The sequence below is a fragment of the Bombina bombina genome, chromosome 12, assembly GCF_027579735.1.
Source record: "Bombina bombina isolate aBomBom1 chromosome 12, aBomBom1.pri, whole genome shotgun sequence".
In the NCBI taxonomy this organism is placed as follows: Eukaryota; Metazoa; Chordata; class Amphibia; order Anura; family Bombinatoridae; genus Bombina; species Bombina bombina.
In genome coordinates, this window is record NC_069510.1 from 13,389,974 (window position 1) to 13,407,929 (window position 17,956).

General features: G+C 41.9%; 1 protein-coding gene and 1 long non-coding RNA gene across 2 annotated transcripts in view; one reads left to right on the forward strand and one right to left on the reverse strand.

The window, feature by feature from the left end:
* LOC128642758 (uncharacterized) overlaps positions 1 to 17,956 on the forward strand; it is a 341,511-nt gene that overhangs the window by 213,184 nt on the left and 110,371 nt on the right. The window lies entirely within an intron of this gene.
* Positions 1 to 17,956, reverse strand: part of CCDC180 (coiled-coil domain containing 180) — a 289,632-nt gene that overhangs the window by 126,120 nt on the left and 145,556 nt on the right. The window contains exons 28-31 of the mRNA XM_053695554.1: positions 17,645 to 17,706; positions 16,228 to 16,351; positions 13,328 to 13,402; positions 13,144 to 13,210 (exon numbers count right to left, since the gene is read on the reverse strand). Coding sequence (XP_053551529.1) covers positions 13,144 to 13,210; positions 13,328 to 13,402; positions 16,228 to 16,351; positions 17,645 to 17,706 — 328 coding nt within the window. The remainder of the gene's footprint in view (positions 1 to 13,143; positions 13,211 to 13,327; positions 13,403 to 16,227; positions 16,352 to 17,644; positions 17,707 to 17,956) is intronic.

The window sequence follows — 17,956 nt, forward strand, 5'->3', positions numbered from 1 at the left end:
CAGTGAGTACACAAGGGTTTGTTGTGAGACACAGTGAGTGCACAAGGGTTTGTTGTGAGACACAGTGAGTGCACAAGGGTTTGTTGTGAGACACAGTGAGTGCATGAGGGTTTGTTGTGAGACACAGTGAGTGCACAAGGGTTTGTTGTGAGACACAGTGAGTGCACAAGGGTTTGTTGTGAGACACAGTGAGTGCACAAGTGTTTGTTGTGAGACACAGTGAGTGCACAAGGGTTTGTTGTGAGACACAGTGAGTGCACAAGGGTTTGTTGTAAGCCTCTGGAAGACTTGGTTATGAGGTTACATGCTGAAGACATCTGACAGTGCACAGGGTAACTCTAAAACCACAAGTTTGCTGATCCTCACTAACTTCACTAACCTCTGCCAAGTGTCTTGCTAAAGAAAAAAACATAATTTATGTAAGAACTTACCTGATAAATTCATTTATTTCATATTGGCAAGAGTCCATGAGCTAGTGACGTATGGGATATACAATCCTACCAGGAGGGGCAAAGTTTCCCAAACCTCAAAATGCCTATAAATACACCCCTCACCACACCCACAATTCAGTTAAACGAATAGCCAAGTAGTGGGGTGAAAAAGAAAGGAGTAAAAAGCATCACTAAAGGAATTTGGAAATAATTGTGCTTTATACAAAAAAATCATAACCACCATAAAAAGGGTGGGCCTCATGGACTGTTGCCAATATGAAAGAAATTAATTTATCAGGTAAATTCTTACATAAATTATGTTTTCTTTCATGTAATTGGCAAGAGTCCATGAGCTAGTGACGTATGGGATAGCAATACCCAAGATGTGGAACACCACACAAGAGTCACTAGAGAGGGAGGGATAAAATAAAAACAGCCATTTCCGCTGAAAAAATTAAATCCACAACCAGAAAAATAAATTTTCTCCAACATAGGTGTGTCCGGTCTACGGCGTCATCCTTACTTGTGGGATATTCTCTTCCCCAACAGGAAATGGCAAAGAGCCCAGCAAAGCTGGTCACATGATCCCTCCTAGGCTCCGCCTACCCCAGTCATTCTCTTTGCCGTTGTACAGGCAACATCTCCACGGAGATGGCTTAGAGTTTTTTAGTGTTTAACTGTAGTTTTTATTATTCAATCAAGAGTTTGTTATTTTGAAATAGTGCTGGTATGTACTATTTACTCAGAAACAGAAAAGAGATGAAGATTTCTGTTTGTATGAGGAAAATGATTTTAGCAACCGTCACTAAAATCCATGGCTGTTCCACACAGGACTGTTGAGAGCAATTAACTTCAGTTGGGGGAACAGTGAGCAGTCTCTTGCTGCTTGAGGTATGACACATTCTAACAAGACGATGTAATGCTGGAAGCTGTCATTTTCCCTATGGGATCCGGTAAGCCATGTTTATTACGATCGTAAATAAGGGCTTCACAAGGGCTTATTAAGACTGTAGACTTTTTCTGGGCTAAATCGATTCATTATTACCACATATTTAGCCTTGAGGAATCATTTTATTTGGGTATTTTGATATAATAATATCGGCAGGCACTGTTTTAGACACCTTATTCTTTAGGGGCTTTCCCAAAGCATAGGCAGAGCCTCATTTTCGCGCCGGTGTTGCGCACTTGTTTTTGAGAGGCATGGCATGCAGTCGCATGTGAGAGGAGCTCTGATACTTAGAAAAGACTTTCTGAAGGCGTCATTTGGTATCGTATTCCCCTTTGGGCTTGGTTGGGTCTCAGCAAAGCAGATACCAGGGACTGTAAAGGGGTTAAAGTTCAAAACGGCTCCGGTTCCGTTATTTTAAGGGTTAAAGCTTCCAAATTTGGTGTGCAATACTTTTAAGGCTTTAAGACACTGTGGTGAAAATTTGGTGAATTTTGAACAATTCCTTCATGTTTTTTCGCAATTGCAGTAATAAAGTGTGTTCAGTTTAAAATTTAAAGTGACAGTAACGGTTTTATTTTAAAACGTTTTTTGTACTTTGTTATCAAGTTTATGCCTGTTTAACATGTCTGAACTACCAGATAGACTGTGTGTGACAGACCCTTCTGTCAGGACTGAAAGAGTTAACTGTGTTTAGCTTTAAGAATCTAATTTATAAAGACAGGTTTTCTGGCCTCAGCTATTGTGTGCTATAATTACATTTAAGTAATAAACAGGCCATTGTTTAATCACCCTCAGAGAACAGAGGCTAGGTGATAAGACAAGCCAAATGTGTTTAAGTTGTTATCTGCCTAAGTAAAGTATTTAAGTAATATAATTCTATTGTATCATGTCAAGGGCGCTTCTCCCTTTTATCTAATGTACAACATTCTTTCAACCCCCATCTGAGGGGGGGTCAAAAACCTGTATAAATCTGTGTGCTGCCTTTTAATAAATGTCATTCTGTTTTAAACCTGAAACTGGCTGGGTTGTGAATTGCTGATTGTCTATACAGGACATTGTTCATCTGGGGTTAACCCTTGGTACACAGTTGGTACCGTAACATTGGTGGCAAGCGACGGGAGAATCCTTATCGCCCAGAAGAGCAACTACACAAGCCAGTAACCTCAGGAAGAGGGGGATTATTACAATACTGACTAAGATGGAAAGAGTACCAGGGACAGAAGGAACCAATGGGCCCAGCATAGCAGACAGAACCCCCGCAGAAGCAAGCTTTGATCGGGCGGTTAAAATAAGACTGGCACATTATGGCCCCAACCCATCTGCGGAAATTATCGACCGGGTCATAGCAGCTGTGGAGGCCAACCTACTTCGCCAAAGCGGCGCTGCAGCAAACCCAGTGGAAAAGAGAAAAGTAAATTTTGCAGCTTTTAAAAACTTCCTGGAAACAGAAGGAGAGATTGATGGGTACCTTGCAGATTTTGAGAGGCAATGTGCACTACACAAGGTACCCGCAGAGGACTGGGTCACGATATTATCCGGAAAATTATCCGGCCGGGCCAGTGAGGCTTTTCGGGCCATTCCAGATGAGGAAGTCGGGGATTATAATACTGTAAAAGAGGCTCTGCTCTCCAGGTATGCGGTTACACCGGAGGCATACCGGAGGCGGTTCAGAGACACTGTTAAATTGGCTGGTGATTCGTACCTTGAGTGGGCATGTAAGGTGCACCGCACAGCAGCTCACTGTGGGGAAGCCAGAATTCCTATTCATTTAAATAAATGTGATTTATGTGACAATGACAATGATGCCCAAGATGATTCCTCAAGTGAGGGGAGTAAGCATGGTACTGCATCATTCCCTCCTTCGTCTACACGAGTCTTGCCCACTCAGGAGGCCCCTAGTACATCTAGCGCGCCAATACTCCTTACTATGCAACAATTAACGGCTGTAATGGATAATTCTGTCAAAAACATTTTAGCCAAAATGAACACTTATCAGCGTAAGCGCGGCTGCTCTGTTTTAGATACTGAAGAGCATGACGACGCTGATAATAATGTTTCTGAAGGGCCCCTAACCCAGTCTGATGGGGCCAGGGAGGTTTTGTCTGAGGGAGAAATTACTGATTCAGGGAACATTTCTCAACTAGCTGAACCTGATGTGATTACATTTAAATTTAAGTTGGAACATCTCCGCATTCTGCTTAAGGAGGTATTATCCACTCTGGATGATTGTGACAAGTTGGTCATCCCAGAGAAACTATGTAAAATGGACAAGTTCCTAGAGGTGCCGGGGCTCCCAGAAGCTTTTCCTATACCCAAGCGGGTGGCGGACATTGTTAATAAAGAATGGGAAAGGCCCGGTATTCCTTTCGTCCCTCCCCCCATATTTAAAAAATTGTTTCCTATGGTCGACCCCAGAAAGGACTTATGGCAGACAGTCCCCAAGGTCGAGGGAGCGGTTTCCACTTTAAACAAACGCACCACTATACCCATAGAGGATAGTTGTGCTTTCAAAGATCCTATGGATAAAAAATTAGAAGGTTTGCTTAAAAAGATGTTTGTTCAGCAGGGTTACCTTCTACAACCAATTTCATGCGTTGTCCCTGTCGCTACAGCCGCATGTTTCTGGTTCGATGAGCTGATAAAGGCGGTCGATAGTGATTCTCCTCCTTATGAGGAGATTATGGACAGAATCAATGCTCTCAAATTGGCTAATTCTTTTACCCTAGACGCCACTTTGCAATTGGCTAGGTTAGCGGCTAAGAATTCTGGGTTTGCTATTGTGGCGCGCAGAGCGCTTTGGTTGAAATCTTGGTCGGCTGATGCGTCTTCCAAGAACAAGCTACTTAACATTCCTTTCAAGGGGAAAACGCTGTTTGGCCCTGACTTGAAAGAGATTATCTCTGATATCACTGGGGGTAAGGGCCACGCCCTTCCTCAGGATCGGCCTTTCTAGGCAAAAAATAAACCTAATTTTCGTCCCTTTCGTAGAAACGGACCAGCCCAAAGTGCTACGTCCTCTAAGCAAGAGGGTAATACTTCTCAAGCCAAGCCAGCTTGGAGACCAATGCAAGGCTGGAACAAGGGAAAGCAGGCCAAGAAACCTGCCACTGCTACCAAGACAGCATGAAATGTTGGCCCCCGATCCGGGACCGGATCTGGTGGGGGGCAGACTCTCTCTCTTCGCTCAGGCTTGGGCAAGAGATGTTCTGGATCCTTGGGCGCTAGAAATAGTCTCCCAAGGTTATCTTCTGGAATTCAAGGGGCTTCCCCCAAGGGGGAGGTTCCACAGGTCTCAGTTGTCTTCAGACCACATAAAAAGACAGGCATTCTTACATTGTGTAGAAGACCTGTTAAAAATGGGAGTGATTCATCCTGTTCCATTAAGAGAACAAGGGATGGGGTTCTACTCCAATCTGTTCATAGTTCCCAAAAAAGAGGGAACGTTCAGACCAATCTTAGATCTCAAGATCTTAAACAAGTTTCTCAAGGTTCCATCGTTCAAGATGGAAACCATTCAAACTATTCTTCCTTCCATCCAGGAAGGTCAATTCATGACCACGGTGGATTTAAAGGATGCGTATCTACATATTCCTATCCACAAGGAACATCATCGGTTCCTAAGGTTCGCATTCCTGGACAAGCATTACCAGTTTGTGGCGCTTCCTTTCGGATTAGCCACTGCTCCAAGGATTTTCACAAAGGTACTAGGGTCCCTTCTAGCTGTGCTAAGACCAAGGGGCATTGCTGTAGTACCTTACTTGGACGACATTCTGATTCAAGCGTCGTCCCTTCCTCAAGCAAAGGCTCACACGGACATAGTCCTGGCCTTTCTCAGATCTCACGGATGGAAAGTGAACGTGGAAAAGAGTTCTCTATCTCCGTCAACAAGGGTTCCCTTCTTGGGAACAATAATAGGCTCCTTAGAAATGAGGATATTTCTGACAGAGGCCAGAAAAACAAAGCTTCTAGACTCTTGTCGGATACTTCATTCCGTTCCTCTTCCTTCCATAGCTCAGTGCATGGAAGTGATCGGGTTGATGGTAGCGGCAATGGACATAGTTCCTTTTGCGCGCATTCATCTAAGACCATTACAACTGTGCATGCTCAGTCAGTGGAATGGGGATTATACAGACTTGTCTCCGAAGATACAAGTAAATCAGAGGACCAGAGACTCACTCCGTTGGTGGCTGTCCCTGGACAACCTGTCACAAGGGATGACATTCCGCAGACCAGAGTGGGTCATTGTCACGACCGACGCCAGTCTGATGGGCTGGGGCGCGGTCTGGGGATCCCTGAAAGCTCAGGGTCTTTGGTCTCGGGAAGAATCTCTTCTACCGATAAATATTCTGGAACTGAGAGCGATATTCAATGCTCTCAAGGCTTGGCCTCAGCTAGCGAGGGCCAAGTTCATACGGTTTCAATCAGACAACATGACAACAGTTGCGTACATCAACCATCAGGGGGGAACAAGGAGTTCCCTAGCGATGGAAGAAGTGACCAAAATCATTCTATGGGCGGAGTCTCACTCCTGCCACCTGTCCGCTATCCACATCCCAGGAGTGGAAAATTGGGAAGCGGATTTTCTGAGTCGTCAGACATTGCATCCGGGGGAGTGGGAACTCCATCCGGAAATCTTTGCCCAAGTCACTCAGCTGTGGGGCATTCCAGACATGGATCTGATGGCCTCTCGTCAGAACTTCAAAGTTCCTTGCTACGGGTCCAGATCCAGGGATCCCAAGGCGGCTCTAGTGGATGCACTAGTAGCACCTTGGACCTTCAAACTAGCTTATGTGTTCCCGCCGTTTCCTCTCATCCCCAGGCTGGTAGCCAGGATCAATCAGGAGAGGGCGTCGGTGATCTTGATAGCTCCTGCGTGGCCACGCAGGACTTGGTATGCAGATCTGGTGAATATGTCATCGGCTCCACCTTGGAAGCTACCTTTGAGACGAGACCTTCTTGTTCAGGGTCCGTTCGAACATCCGAACCTGGTTTCACTCCAGCTGACTGCTTGGAGATTGAACGCTTGATCTTATCGAAGCAAGGGTTCTCAGATTCTGTTATCGATACTCTTGTTCAGGCCAGAAAGCCTGTAACTAGAAAGATTTACCACAAAATTTGGAAAAAATATATCTGTTGGTGTGAATCTAAAGGATTCCCTTGGGACAAGGTTAAGATTCCTAAGATTCTATCCTTCCTTCAAGAAGGATTGGAAAAAGGATTATCTGCAAGTTCCCTGAAGGGACAGATTTCTGCCTTGTCTGTGTTACTTCACAAAAAGCTGGCAGCTGTGCCAGATGTTCAAGCCTTTGTTCAGGCTCTGGTTAGAATTAAGCCTGTTTACAAACCTTTGACTCCTCCTTGGAGTCTCAATTTAGTTCTTTCAGTTCTTCAGGGGGTTCCGTTTGAACCCTTACATTCCGTTGATATTAAGTTATTATCTTGGAAAGTTTTGTTTTTAGTTGCAATTTCTTCTGCTAGAAGAGTTTCAGAATTATCTGCTCTGCAGTGTTCTCCTCCTTATCTGGTGTTCCATGCAGATAAGGTGGTTTTACGTACTAAACCTGGGTTTCTTCCAAAAGTTGTTTCTAACAAAAACATTAACCAGGAGATTATCGTACCTTCTCTGTGTCCGAAACCAGTTTCAAAGAAGGAACGTTTGTTGCACAATTTGGATGTTGTTCGCGCTCTAAAATTCTATTTAGATGCTACAAAGGATTTTAGACAAACATCTTCCTTGTTTGTTGTTTATTCCGGTAAAAGGAGAGGTCAAAAAGCAACTTCTACCTCTCTCTCTTTTTGGATTAAAAGCATCATCAGATTGGCTTACGAGACTGCCGGACGGCAGCCTCCCGAAAGAATCACAGCTCATTCCACTAGGGCTGTGGCTTCCACATGGGCCTTCAAGAACGAGGCTTCTGTTGATCAGATATGTAGGGCAGCGACTTGGTCTTCACTGCACACTTTTACCAAATTTTACAAGTTTGATACTTTTGCTTCTTCTGAGGCTATTTTTGGGAGAAAGGTTTTGCAAACCGTGGTGCCTTCCATTTAGGTGACCTGATTTGCTCCCTCCCTTCATCCGTGTCCTAAAGCTTTGGTATTGGTTCCCACAAGTAAGGATGACGCCGTGGACCGGACACACCTATGTTGGAGAAAACAGAATTTATGTTTACCTGATAAATTACTTTCTCCAACGGTGTGTCCGGTCCACGGCCCGCCCTGGTTTTTTTAATCAGGTCTGATAATTTATTTTCTTTAACTACAGTCACCACGGTACCATATGGTTTCTCCTATGCAAATATTCCTCCTTAACGTCGGTCGAATGACTGGGGTAGGCGGAGCCTAGGAGGGATCATGTGACCAGCTTTGCTGGGCTCTTTGCCATTTCCTGTTGGGGAAGAGAATATCCCACAAGTAAGGATGACGCCGTGGACCGGACACACCGTTGGAGAAAGTAATTTATCAGGTAAACATAAATTCTGTTTTTTCTCATAAATGAAAGAAAAAACTTAAAACATAAGCAGAAGAATCAAACTGAAACAGCTGCCTGAAGAACTTTTCTACCAAAAACTGCTTCTGAAGAAGCAAATTACATCAAAACGGTAGAATTTAGTAAATGTATGTAAAGAAGAGCAAGTTGCTGCTTTGCAAATCTGATCATCTGAAGCTTCATTCTTAAAAGCCCACTAAGTAGAGACTGATCTAGTAGAATGAGCTGTAACTCTCTGAGGCGAGGCTTGACCCGACTCCAAATAAGCTTGATGAATCATAAGCTTTAACCAAGATGCCAAGGAAACGGCAGAAGCCTTCTGACCTTTCCTGGAACCAGAAAAGATAATAAATAGAGTAGAAGTCTTCCTGAAATCTTTAGTAGCTTCAACATAATATTTCAAAGCTCTTACCACACCCAAAGAATGTAAGGATCTCTCCAAAGAATTCTTAGGATTAAGACACAAAGATTTTCTCTATTAATGTTAGAATTCACAACCTTAGGTAAGAATTTAAATGAAGTTCGCAAAACCGCCTTATCCTGATGAAAAATCAGAAAAGGAGATTCACAAGAAAGAGAAGATAATTCAGAAACTCTTTTAGCAGAAGAGATGGCCAAAAGGAACAACACTTTCTAAGAAAGTAATTTAATGTCCAAAGAATGCATAGGCTCAAAAGGAGGAGCTGTAAAGCCTTCAAAACCAAATTAAGACTCCAAGGAGGAGAGATTGATTTAATGACAGGCTTGATACGGAACAAAGCCTGTACAAAACAGTGAATATCAGGAAGCTTAACAATCTTTCTGTGAAATAAAACAGAAAGAGCAGAGATTTGTCCCTTCAAGGAACTTGCAGACAAACCCTTATCCAAACCATCTTGAAGAAACTGTAAAATTCTAGGAATTCTAAAAGAATGCCAGGAGAATTTATGAGAAGAACACCATGAAATATAAGTCTTCCAAACTCGATAATAAATCTTCCTAGAAACAGATGTACGAGCCTGTAACATAGTATTAATCACTGGGCCAGACAAACCTCTATGACTAAGCACTAGGCGTTCAATTTCCATACCTTCAAATGTAATGATTTGAGATCCTGATGGAAAAACTGACCTTGAGATAGAAGGTCTAGCCTTAATTGAAGTGGCCAAAGTTGGCAACTGGACATTCGAACAAGATCCGCATACCAAAACCTGTGAGGCCATGCTGGAGCTACCAGCAACACAAACGATTGTTCCATGGTGATTTTGGAGATCACTCTTAGAAGAAGAACTAGAGGCGGGAAAATATAAGCAGGTAGGTAACACCAAGGAACTGTCAACGCATACACTGCTTCCGCCTGAGGATCCCTGAACCTGGACAGGTACCTGGGAAGTTTCTTGTTTAAATGAGAAGCCATCAGATCTATTTGTGGAAGACCCCACATCTGAACAATCTGAGAAAACATATCCGGATGGAGGGACCACTCCCCTTGATGTAAAGTCTGACGGATGAGATAATCTGCTTCCCAATTGTCTATACCTGGGATATGAACTTCAGAAATAAGACAGGAGCTAGATTCCACCCAAGCAAGTATCCAAGATACTTCTTTCATAACTTGGGGACTGTGAGTCCCACTCTGATAATTGACATATGCCACAATTGTCTGTCTGAAAACAAATGAACGATTCTCTCTTCAACAGAGGCCAATCCTGAAGAGCCCTGAAAATCACACAGAGTTCCAAAATATTGATTGGTAATCTCGCCTCTTGAGATTTCTAAACCCCTTGTGCTGTCAGAGATCCCCAGACAGCTCCCCAACCTGAAAGACTTGCATCTGTTGTGATTACAGTATAGGTTGGATGAACAAAAGAGGTCCCTAGAACTATACAATGGTGATCTAACCACCAAGTCAGAGAAAGTCGAACATTGGGATTTAAGGATATTAATTGTGATATCTTTGTATAATCCCTGCACCATTGGTTCAGTATACAAAACTGTAGAGGTCTCATGTGAAAACGAGCAAAGGGGATCGCGTCCGATGCTGCAGTCATGAGACCTAAAACTTCCATGCACACTGAAGGGAATGACTGAGACTGAAGGTTCAGACGAGCTGAAACCAATTTTAATCTTCTCTTGTCTGTTAGAGACAGAGTCATGGACACTGAATCTATCTGGAAACCTAAAAAGGTGACCCTTGTCTGAGGAATCAAAGAACTTTTTGGTAAATTGATCCTCCAACTATGTCTTTGAAGAAACAACACTAGTTGATTTGTGTGAGATTCTGCAGAATGTAAAGACTGAGCTAGTACCAAGATATCGTCCAGATAAGGAAACACCGCAATACACGTTCTCTGATTACAGAGAGTAGGGCACCAAGAACCTTCAAAAAGATTCTTGGACCTGTCGCTAGGCCAAATGGAAGAGCGACAAATTGGTAATGCTTGTCTAGAAAAGAGAATCTCAGAAACCGAAAGTGGTCTGGATGAATCGGAATGTGAAGATATGCATCCTGTAAGTCTATTGTGGACATATAATGCCCTTGCTGAACGAAAGGCAGAATAGTCCTTATAGTCACCATTTTGAAAGTTGGCACTCTTACTTAATGATTCAAAATTTTCAGATCCAGAACTGGCCTGAATGAATTTTCTTTCTTTGGGACAATGAATAGATTTGAATAAAACCCCAGACCCTGTTCCTGAAACGGAACTGGTATGATTACCCCTGAAAGCTCCAGGTCTGAAACACACTTCAGGAAAGCCTGAGCCATAACTGGATTTGCTGGGATGCGTGAGAGAAAAAATCTTCTCAGAGGAGGTCTTACTCTGAATCCTATTCGGTACCCTTGAGAGACAATTCTCTGAATCCATTGATTTTGGACAGAATCTGCCCAAATCTTTTGGAAGAATCTTAATCTGCCCCCTATCAGCTGAGCTGGAATGAGGGCCGCACCTTCATGCAGACTTGGGGGCTTGCTTTGATTTCTTAAATGGTTTGGATTTACTCCAACTTGTAGAAGGTTTCCAATTGGAACCAGATTCTTTGGGGGAAGGATTGGGTTTCTGTTCTTTATTATGTCGAAAGGAACGAAAACGGTTAGAAGCTTTAGAGTTACCCTTAGGTCTTTTATCCTGAGGAAAAAAAACTCCCTCCTCCCCCAGTGACAGTTGAAATAATTGAATCAAACTGAGAACCAAATAACTTATTACCTTGGAAAGAAAGAGATAGTAATCTAGACTTAGATACCATGTCAGCATTCCAAGATTTAAGCCACAAAGCTCTCTCAGCTAAAATAGCTAAAGACATATAGTTAACATCAATTTTGATGATATATAAAATGGCATCACAAATAAAATGATTAGCATGTTGAAGCAAGTGAACAATGCTAGACAAATCAGTATCCGTTTCCTGTTGCGCTAAACTTTCCAACCAAAAAGTTGGTGCAGCTGCAACATCAGCCAAATAAATTGCAGGCCTGAGCAGATGACCAGAATATTAATAGGCTTTCCTTAGATAAGATTCAAGTTTCCTATCTAAAGGATCTTTAAAGGAAGTACTATCTTCCATAGGAATAGTAATACGTTTAGCAAGAGTAGAAATAGCCCCATCAACTTTGGGGATCTTTTCCCAAAACTCCAATCTAACTGCTGGCAAAGGATACGATTTTTTAAACCTTGAAGAAGGAATAAAAGAAGTACCAGGCCTATTCCATTCCTTAGAAATCATATCAGAAATAGCATCAGGAACTTGAAAAACCTCTGGAGTAACCACAGGAGGTTTATAAACAGAATTTAAACGTCTACTAGTTTTAACATCAAGAGGACTAGTTTCCTCAATACCCAATGTAATCAACACTTAACAAAGAACAAATATACTCCATTTTAAATAAATAAGTAGATTTGTCTGTCAATATCTGAGGAAGGATCTTATAAATCAGATAGATCCTCGTCAGAGGAGGATAATTCAGTATGTTGTCGGTCATTTGAAATTTCATCAACTTTATGAGAAGTTTTAAAAGACCTTTTACGTTTATTAGAAGGCAGAATGGCAGACAAAGCCTTTTGAATTGTATCAGCAATAAAATCTTTTAAATTCACAGGTATATCTTGTACATTAGATGTTGAAGGAACAACAGGCAATGTACTATTACTGATGGAATGTATGGCAGTTTCAGGAATGGGAAAAAATGAAAACAGCATAGCCCTCTGACAGAGAAAAAGGCAAGAGGCATATAGGAATGGGGTTTTAAATAATGAAAATGTTTGGCGGCAAGTATGACGCACAATGCAAACAGAATTTGTTTTGGCGCTAACAACATCCGGAAATGACACACTCGCGTCATTGAAGACGCAACCTTGTGAAAGGAACCTTGTGAAAGGAACCTTGTGAAACGAAGACGCCGGGAATTACCAATTTTACGTCATTGAACGTAACTTTACGCCAAAAAATCTCGAGCCAAGAATGACGCAATATACTTTGGCATTTTGCGCCCTCGCAAGCCCAAAATTTAATGAAAAACAGTAAATTTGAAAAAAAGACTATACCCCAGGTAAGAAATTTTTTTCCAAAAAAATGCTTTTCCCAAATATGAAACTGACAGTCTGCAAAAGGAAATATACATAAACCTGACTCATGGCAAATATAAGTACAATACACTTAATTTTAGAACTTTATATTAATACATAAAGTGCCAAACCATAGCTGAAAGTGTTTTAAGTAATGGAAACATACTTACCAAAAAACACCCATCCACATATAGTAGATAGCCAAACCAGTACTGAAACAGTTATCAGTAGAGGTAATGGAATATGAAACTATATCGTCGATCTGAATAAGGGAGGTAGGAGATGAATCTCTATGACCGATAACAGAGAACCTATGAAATAGATCTCCTGTGAGGAAAACCATTGCATTCAATAGGTGATACTCCCTTCACATCCCTCTGACATTTACTGTACTCTGATAGGAATCGGGCTTCAAAATGCTGAGAAGCGCATATCAACGTAGAATCTAAGCACAAACTTACTTCACCACCTCCATAGGAGGCAAAGTTTGTAAAAACTGAATTGTGGGTGTGGTGAGGGGTGTATTTATAGGCATTTTGAGGTTTGGGAAACTTTGCCCCTCCTGGTAGGATTGTATATCCCATACGTCACTAGCTCATTGACTCTTGCCAATTACATGAAATAAACAAACATTTTTCTGCTCTTACAATACTACAGTAGGCCATCCTATTACACTTGCTACTGCACCAAAGGGTTAATTTGTGCATGTTTGAGAAGAAGAAGCCACATTACCTCAGCCACGTACAGCAGCGTGTCATTGCTCTGCCATAGAATGGACCTAAGAATCCCTTTGAAATTGCTGCAACACAAAATTTCTCAATAAATAACAAATCCTTCCCCACGCCATTTATCTGTTATATTCTAGTGAAATCAATGTAAATATTAATAATAATAGTATAGAGCAGCTGGTACATACCTGGACTCCTCAATCTTCTCCCCAAATACTTGGTATTTCTTGTCAAACCTGCTGGGTTTTATCAGTTTCCGTACACTGTGTGTGTGGGGGGGGAAACAACAACCTTTAGTTTTAGGTGTTTCACCTTATAGGGCATCACATGTTGCCTTATAGTACTTTATATGTCAGGTGTGTTACCTTATAGGACCTTACATGTCAGGGTAGTCGCCCTATAGGATCTTACATGTCTGGTGTGTCACCTTATATCTCAGGTGTGTCGTTTTATATGATTTTACATGTCAGGTGTGCAGCCTTATAGAAACTTACATGTCAGGTGTGTTGTCTTATAGGATTTTACATGTCAAGTGTGAAGCCTTATAAAACCTTGCATGTTAGGGGATGTCATCTTATTGGACCTTACATGTCAGGTCTGTCACCTTATAGGACCTTACATGTCACGTGTGTCGCCTTATAGGACCTTACATGTCAGGTGTGTCACCTTATATCTCAGGTGTGTCATTTTATAGGATTTGACATGTTAGGTGTGCAGCCTTATAGAAACTTACATGTCAGGTGTGTTGTCTTATAGGATTTTACATGTCAAGTGTGCAGCCTTATAGAACCTTGCATGTTAGGGGATGTCATCTTATAGGACCTTACATGTCAGGTCTGTCACCTTATAGGACCTTACATGTCACGTGTGTCGGCTTATAGGACTTACATGTCAGGTGTGTCACCTTATAGGACCTTACATGTCAGGTGTGTCACCTTATAGGACCTTATATGTTAGGGGTGTCATCTTATAGGACTTACATGTCAGGTGTGTCGCCTTATAGGACTTACATGTCAGGTGTGTCACCTTATAGGACCTTACATGTCACGTCTGTCACCTTATAGGACCTTATATGTTAGGGGTGTCATCTTATAGGACTTACATGTCAGGTGTGTTAACTTATAGGACCTTACATGTCAGGTGTGTCACCTTATAGGACCTTATATGTTAGGGGTGTCATCTTATAGAATTTTACATGTCAAGTGTGCAGCCTTATAGAACCTTGCATATTAGGGGATGTTGTCTTATAGGACCTTACATGTCAGGTGTGTTACTACACAAAGTCACTAAAGATGACTATAGATAGGGGGCGCTAAAAATGATAGCAATACAACTGTAACAGTATATCTATACAAGAATATATTATTATTAATAAGGTATGAGTACTACCTATAGATAGATTTTAGTGCCATTCATATTAAAGTTGGGCATTAACAAGTGCAATAATAGTCAAAAGTCTCTTTTACACTTGTATTAAAAAGTCCACCTTATAGGACTCCTATTAAACCGGTATTTAATAGAAGGCTGCTCTCTCCTCACAAGTAGATGTCTTGATATACAGGAACACAGGATCCCAATATCTGAATAACCAATGAAAAACAGAAGGGGCATCTGTGTGTACCAGTAGTGTAATGTGGTATTTTAAAAAACCTAATCAGGGTACTCACATTTTGGAGGAGCACTCAGACAGTGCTATTAGGAACAGGGTGGGTGTTTAGCAGCAACCCAGCTTACTGGTCACCTCGATAGGCAAAAACTCAGGAACACTAGACCCTAATAGTGAAAAGATAACAATCTCTGCAGAATAGAACTCCCTATGGGAGTGATTGGTAGGTGGTTGGCTGATTCAGTAAGGTTCCAAAGATGTTGCTGATAAAACAATTATCAGCAACATCTTTGGAACCTTACTGAATCAGCCAACCACCTACCAATCACTCCCATAGGGAGTTCTATTCTGCAGAGATCGTTATCTTTTCACTATTAGGGTTTATTGTTCCTGAGTTTTTGCCTATTGAGGTGACCAGTAAGCTGGGTTGCTGCTAAACACCCACCCTGTTCCTAATAGCACTGTCTGAGTGCTCCTACAAAATGTGAGTACCCCGATTAGGTTTTATAAAATACCACATTACACTACTGGTACACACAGGTGCCCCTTCTGTTTTTCATTGCTTATTCAAATATTGGGATCCTGTGTTCCTGTATATCAACACTGAACAGTGAGCTGGGTCGCTGCTAAACATCCAGCCTGCCTCTAATAGCACTGTATGAGTGCTCCTCACAAAAGTGAGTACCCTGATTAGGGCGTTTATTGGCTTATTTCCATTATGTTACTGGTACACACATGCACCTCTCTTGTTCTCTATATTTTTCCATGTCAGGTGTGTTGTCTTATAGGACCTTACATATCAAGTGTGTCTCCTTATAGGACCTTACATGTCAAGTGTATCACCTTATAGGACCTTACATGTCAGGTGTGTTGTCTTATAGGACCTTACATATCAAGTGTGTCTCCTTATAGGACCTTACATGTCAGGTGTGTTGGCTTATAGGACCTTACATGTCAAGTGTGTCTCCTTATAGGACCTTACATGTCAGGTGTGTTGTCTTATAGGACCTTACATATCAAGTGTGTCTCCTTATAGGACCTTACATGTCAGGTGTGTTGTCTTATAGGACCTTACATGTCAAGTGTGTTGGCTTATAGGACCTTACATGCCAGGTGTGTCTCCTTATAGGACCTTACATGTCAGGTGTGTCTCCTTATAGGACCTTACATGTCAGGTGTGTCTCCTTATAGTACCTTACATGTCAGGTGTGTCACCTTATAGGACCTTACATGTCAGGTGTGTTGTCTTATAGGACCTTACATGTCAGGTGTGTCTCCTTATTGGACCTTACATGTCAAGTGTGTCACCTTATAGGACCTTACATGTCAAGTGTGTCACCTTATAGGACCTTACATGTCAAGTGTAAGACATTCATCTCTGCATCAGTTTAATCTCAGTCTCCCTGTGCACATTGATTTGTTGAATCTCAGAGTTGCTAATCATATTAATCTGAGACATGTTTATTGCCTTAATGCATATACCTTAGTGATGGCGCCTTCTGGGTAGAGTTTTCTCCTTCCGATGAAGCAACTTTCTTTTTGTTTTGGGAACCAGTAGCAGGTTGGTCCGGTGGATGGGGCATTATGGGAGCATTGTGTCGTATCACTGGATCATGTGAGGAAAAAAGGATAAAAAAATCTTATCAAAGGGACATAATTCTGTAATAGGAAATTACTTCACCAGCACATTTTACTCATATATAAAATACTGAAGTGCTAATCAGCCCTGCTGGTGAGGCTTGAGAAGAATTCCTAGAGCTTTACCAGCTGTGCCTAGGTCCTTGTGCTAGTGCCCGAGCTGCCCCTCAGTAGGCTGGCACAACTAGATATGTGTGCCATAGTGAATCTCTGTATACATGTGCCAGCCAGGGGCATGGTGTCTACGGATTACGTTATCTGCCCTCTCCTCAATTTTATATTAAATTGATTTTGAAGGAGAATAACAGTAACTATATTTATTGTTATTATTAAGGAACATATACTTTTAAACAGCTCTCCAATTGACTTCTGTTATTATATTTGCTTTGTTCTTTTTGTATCATTTGTTGAAGGAGCAGAATATACACTACTGGGAGCTAGCTGAACACCCCCCAGATCAACCAATGAAAAGAGGCATATATGTGCACCCACCAATCGGCACTAGAGCCCAGTAGTGCATTCTAACATTCATATTAATTTGAGTACAAGGTGCATAGTTTAAAAATGTGGGTTTTAAATTAAACAAAACAATCATTTTAATTAAGGTGAGAACAGAGCATGCTCAATAACAAAATGTGTTTCCTATAAATGGTGTTTTGTGATCGGTTGGAATATGAGTGCATATGACAAGCTTGTAATACGTGACTTATCTCTGGGTTTTTAAACAACCTGGAACAGCTTCAGATGATACAAATCCCAGGCATAGGAACATAGCACACCATACTGCTGTATCAGGGCTGTCACACAGGGGCAACTACCCACCCATTTATTCATCACAGGTACATGATGCCACTCTTGTCCCTTTAGCCCAGCAACCCTAGCACCATAAACCCATCTGGTCTCAGTTTATGCTTTGTGGGGATTGAAGCTGCCCAGGCTGTGCATGAGTTTTAGGGCTATATGGCGGATGGGTAGGCTGAGGATTTATTGAGTTAGCTGCTGTTTTATTACAGCTGGAGCACAACAGAACCTCCATCTTGCTGAGGCTGTTTATACGCAGCAGCGCTAATGCAGTAACACAAGTGAAACACACAAAACAGCGCTTTAAATGGAACTATTTCAATAAGTTGATACAATGAATGTTATGGTCAGGTTCTGAAATAGGAAAGAGAATGATTTGGGAAATGAAAAGAAGGATCAATCAACTGATGGTGGAGACGTGACACCCCAGAAGAGTGTGCTGGCAGTATTTCCTCCATACCTGATGGGTGACGGGTGTCTGCATCTGGGTGCTCTGTCCGTGTGTTTCCTGCTTGCTGTGCTCTGGCAACAACACATAACATAATGGTTGTTAAACTCTATGTACAAATGGTGATTATTAGCTAAACTGCCCCCTGACTCCTAACCCTGACCCTTAGTGCCCCCTAACTCCTAATCCTGTCTATAGTGCACTCTGACTCCTAATCCTGTCCTTAGTACCCCCTGACTCCTACCCCAAACCCTTACTGCCCCCTGAATTCTAACCCAGACCCTTACTGCCTCCTGACTCCTAACCTTGACCCTTACTGCCTCC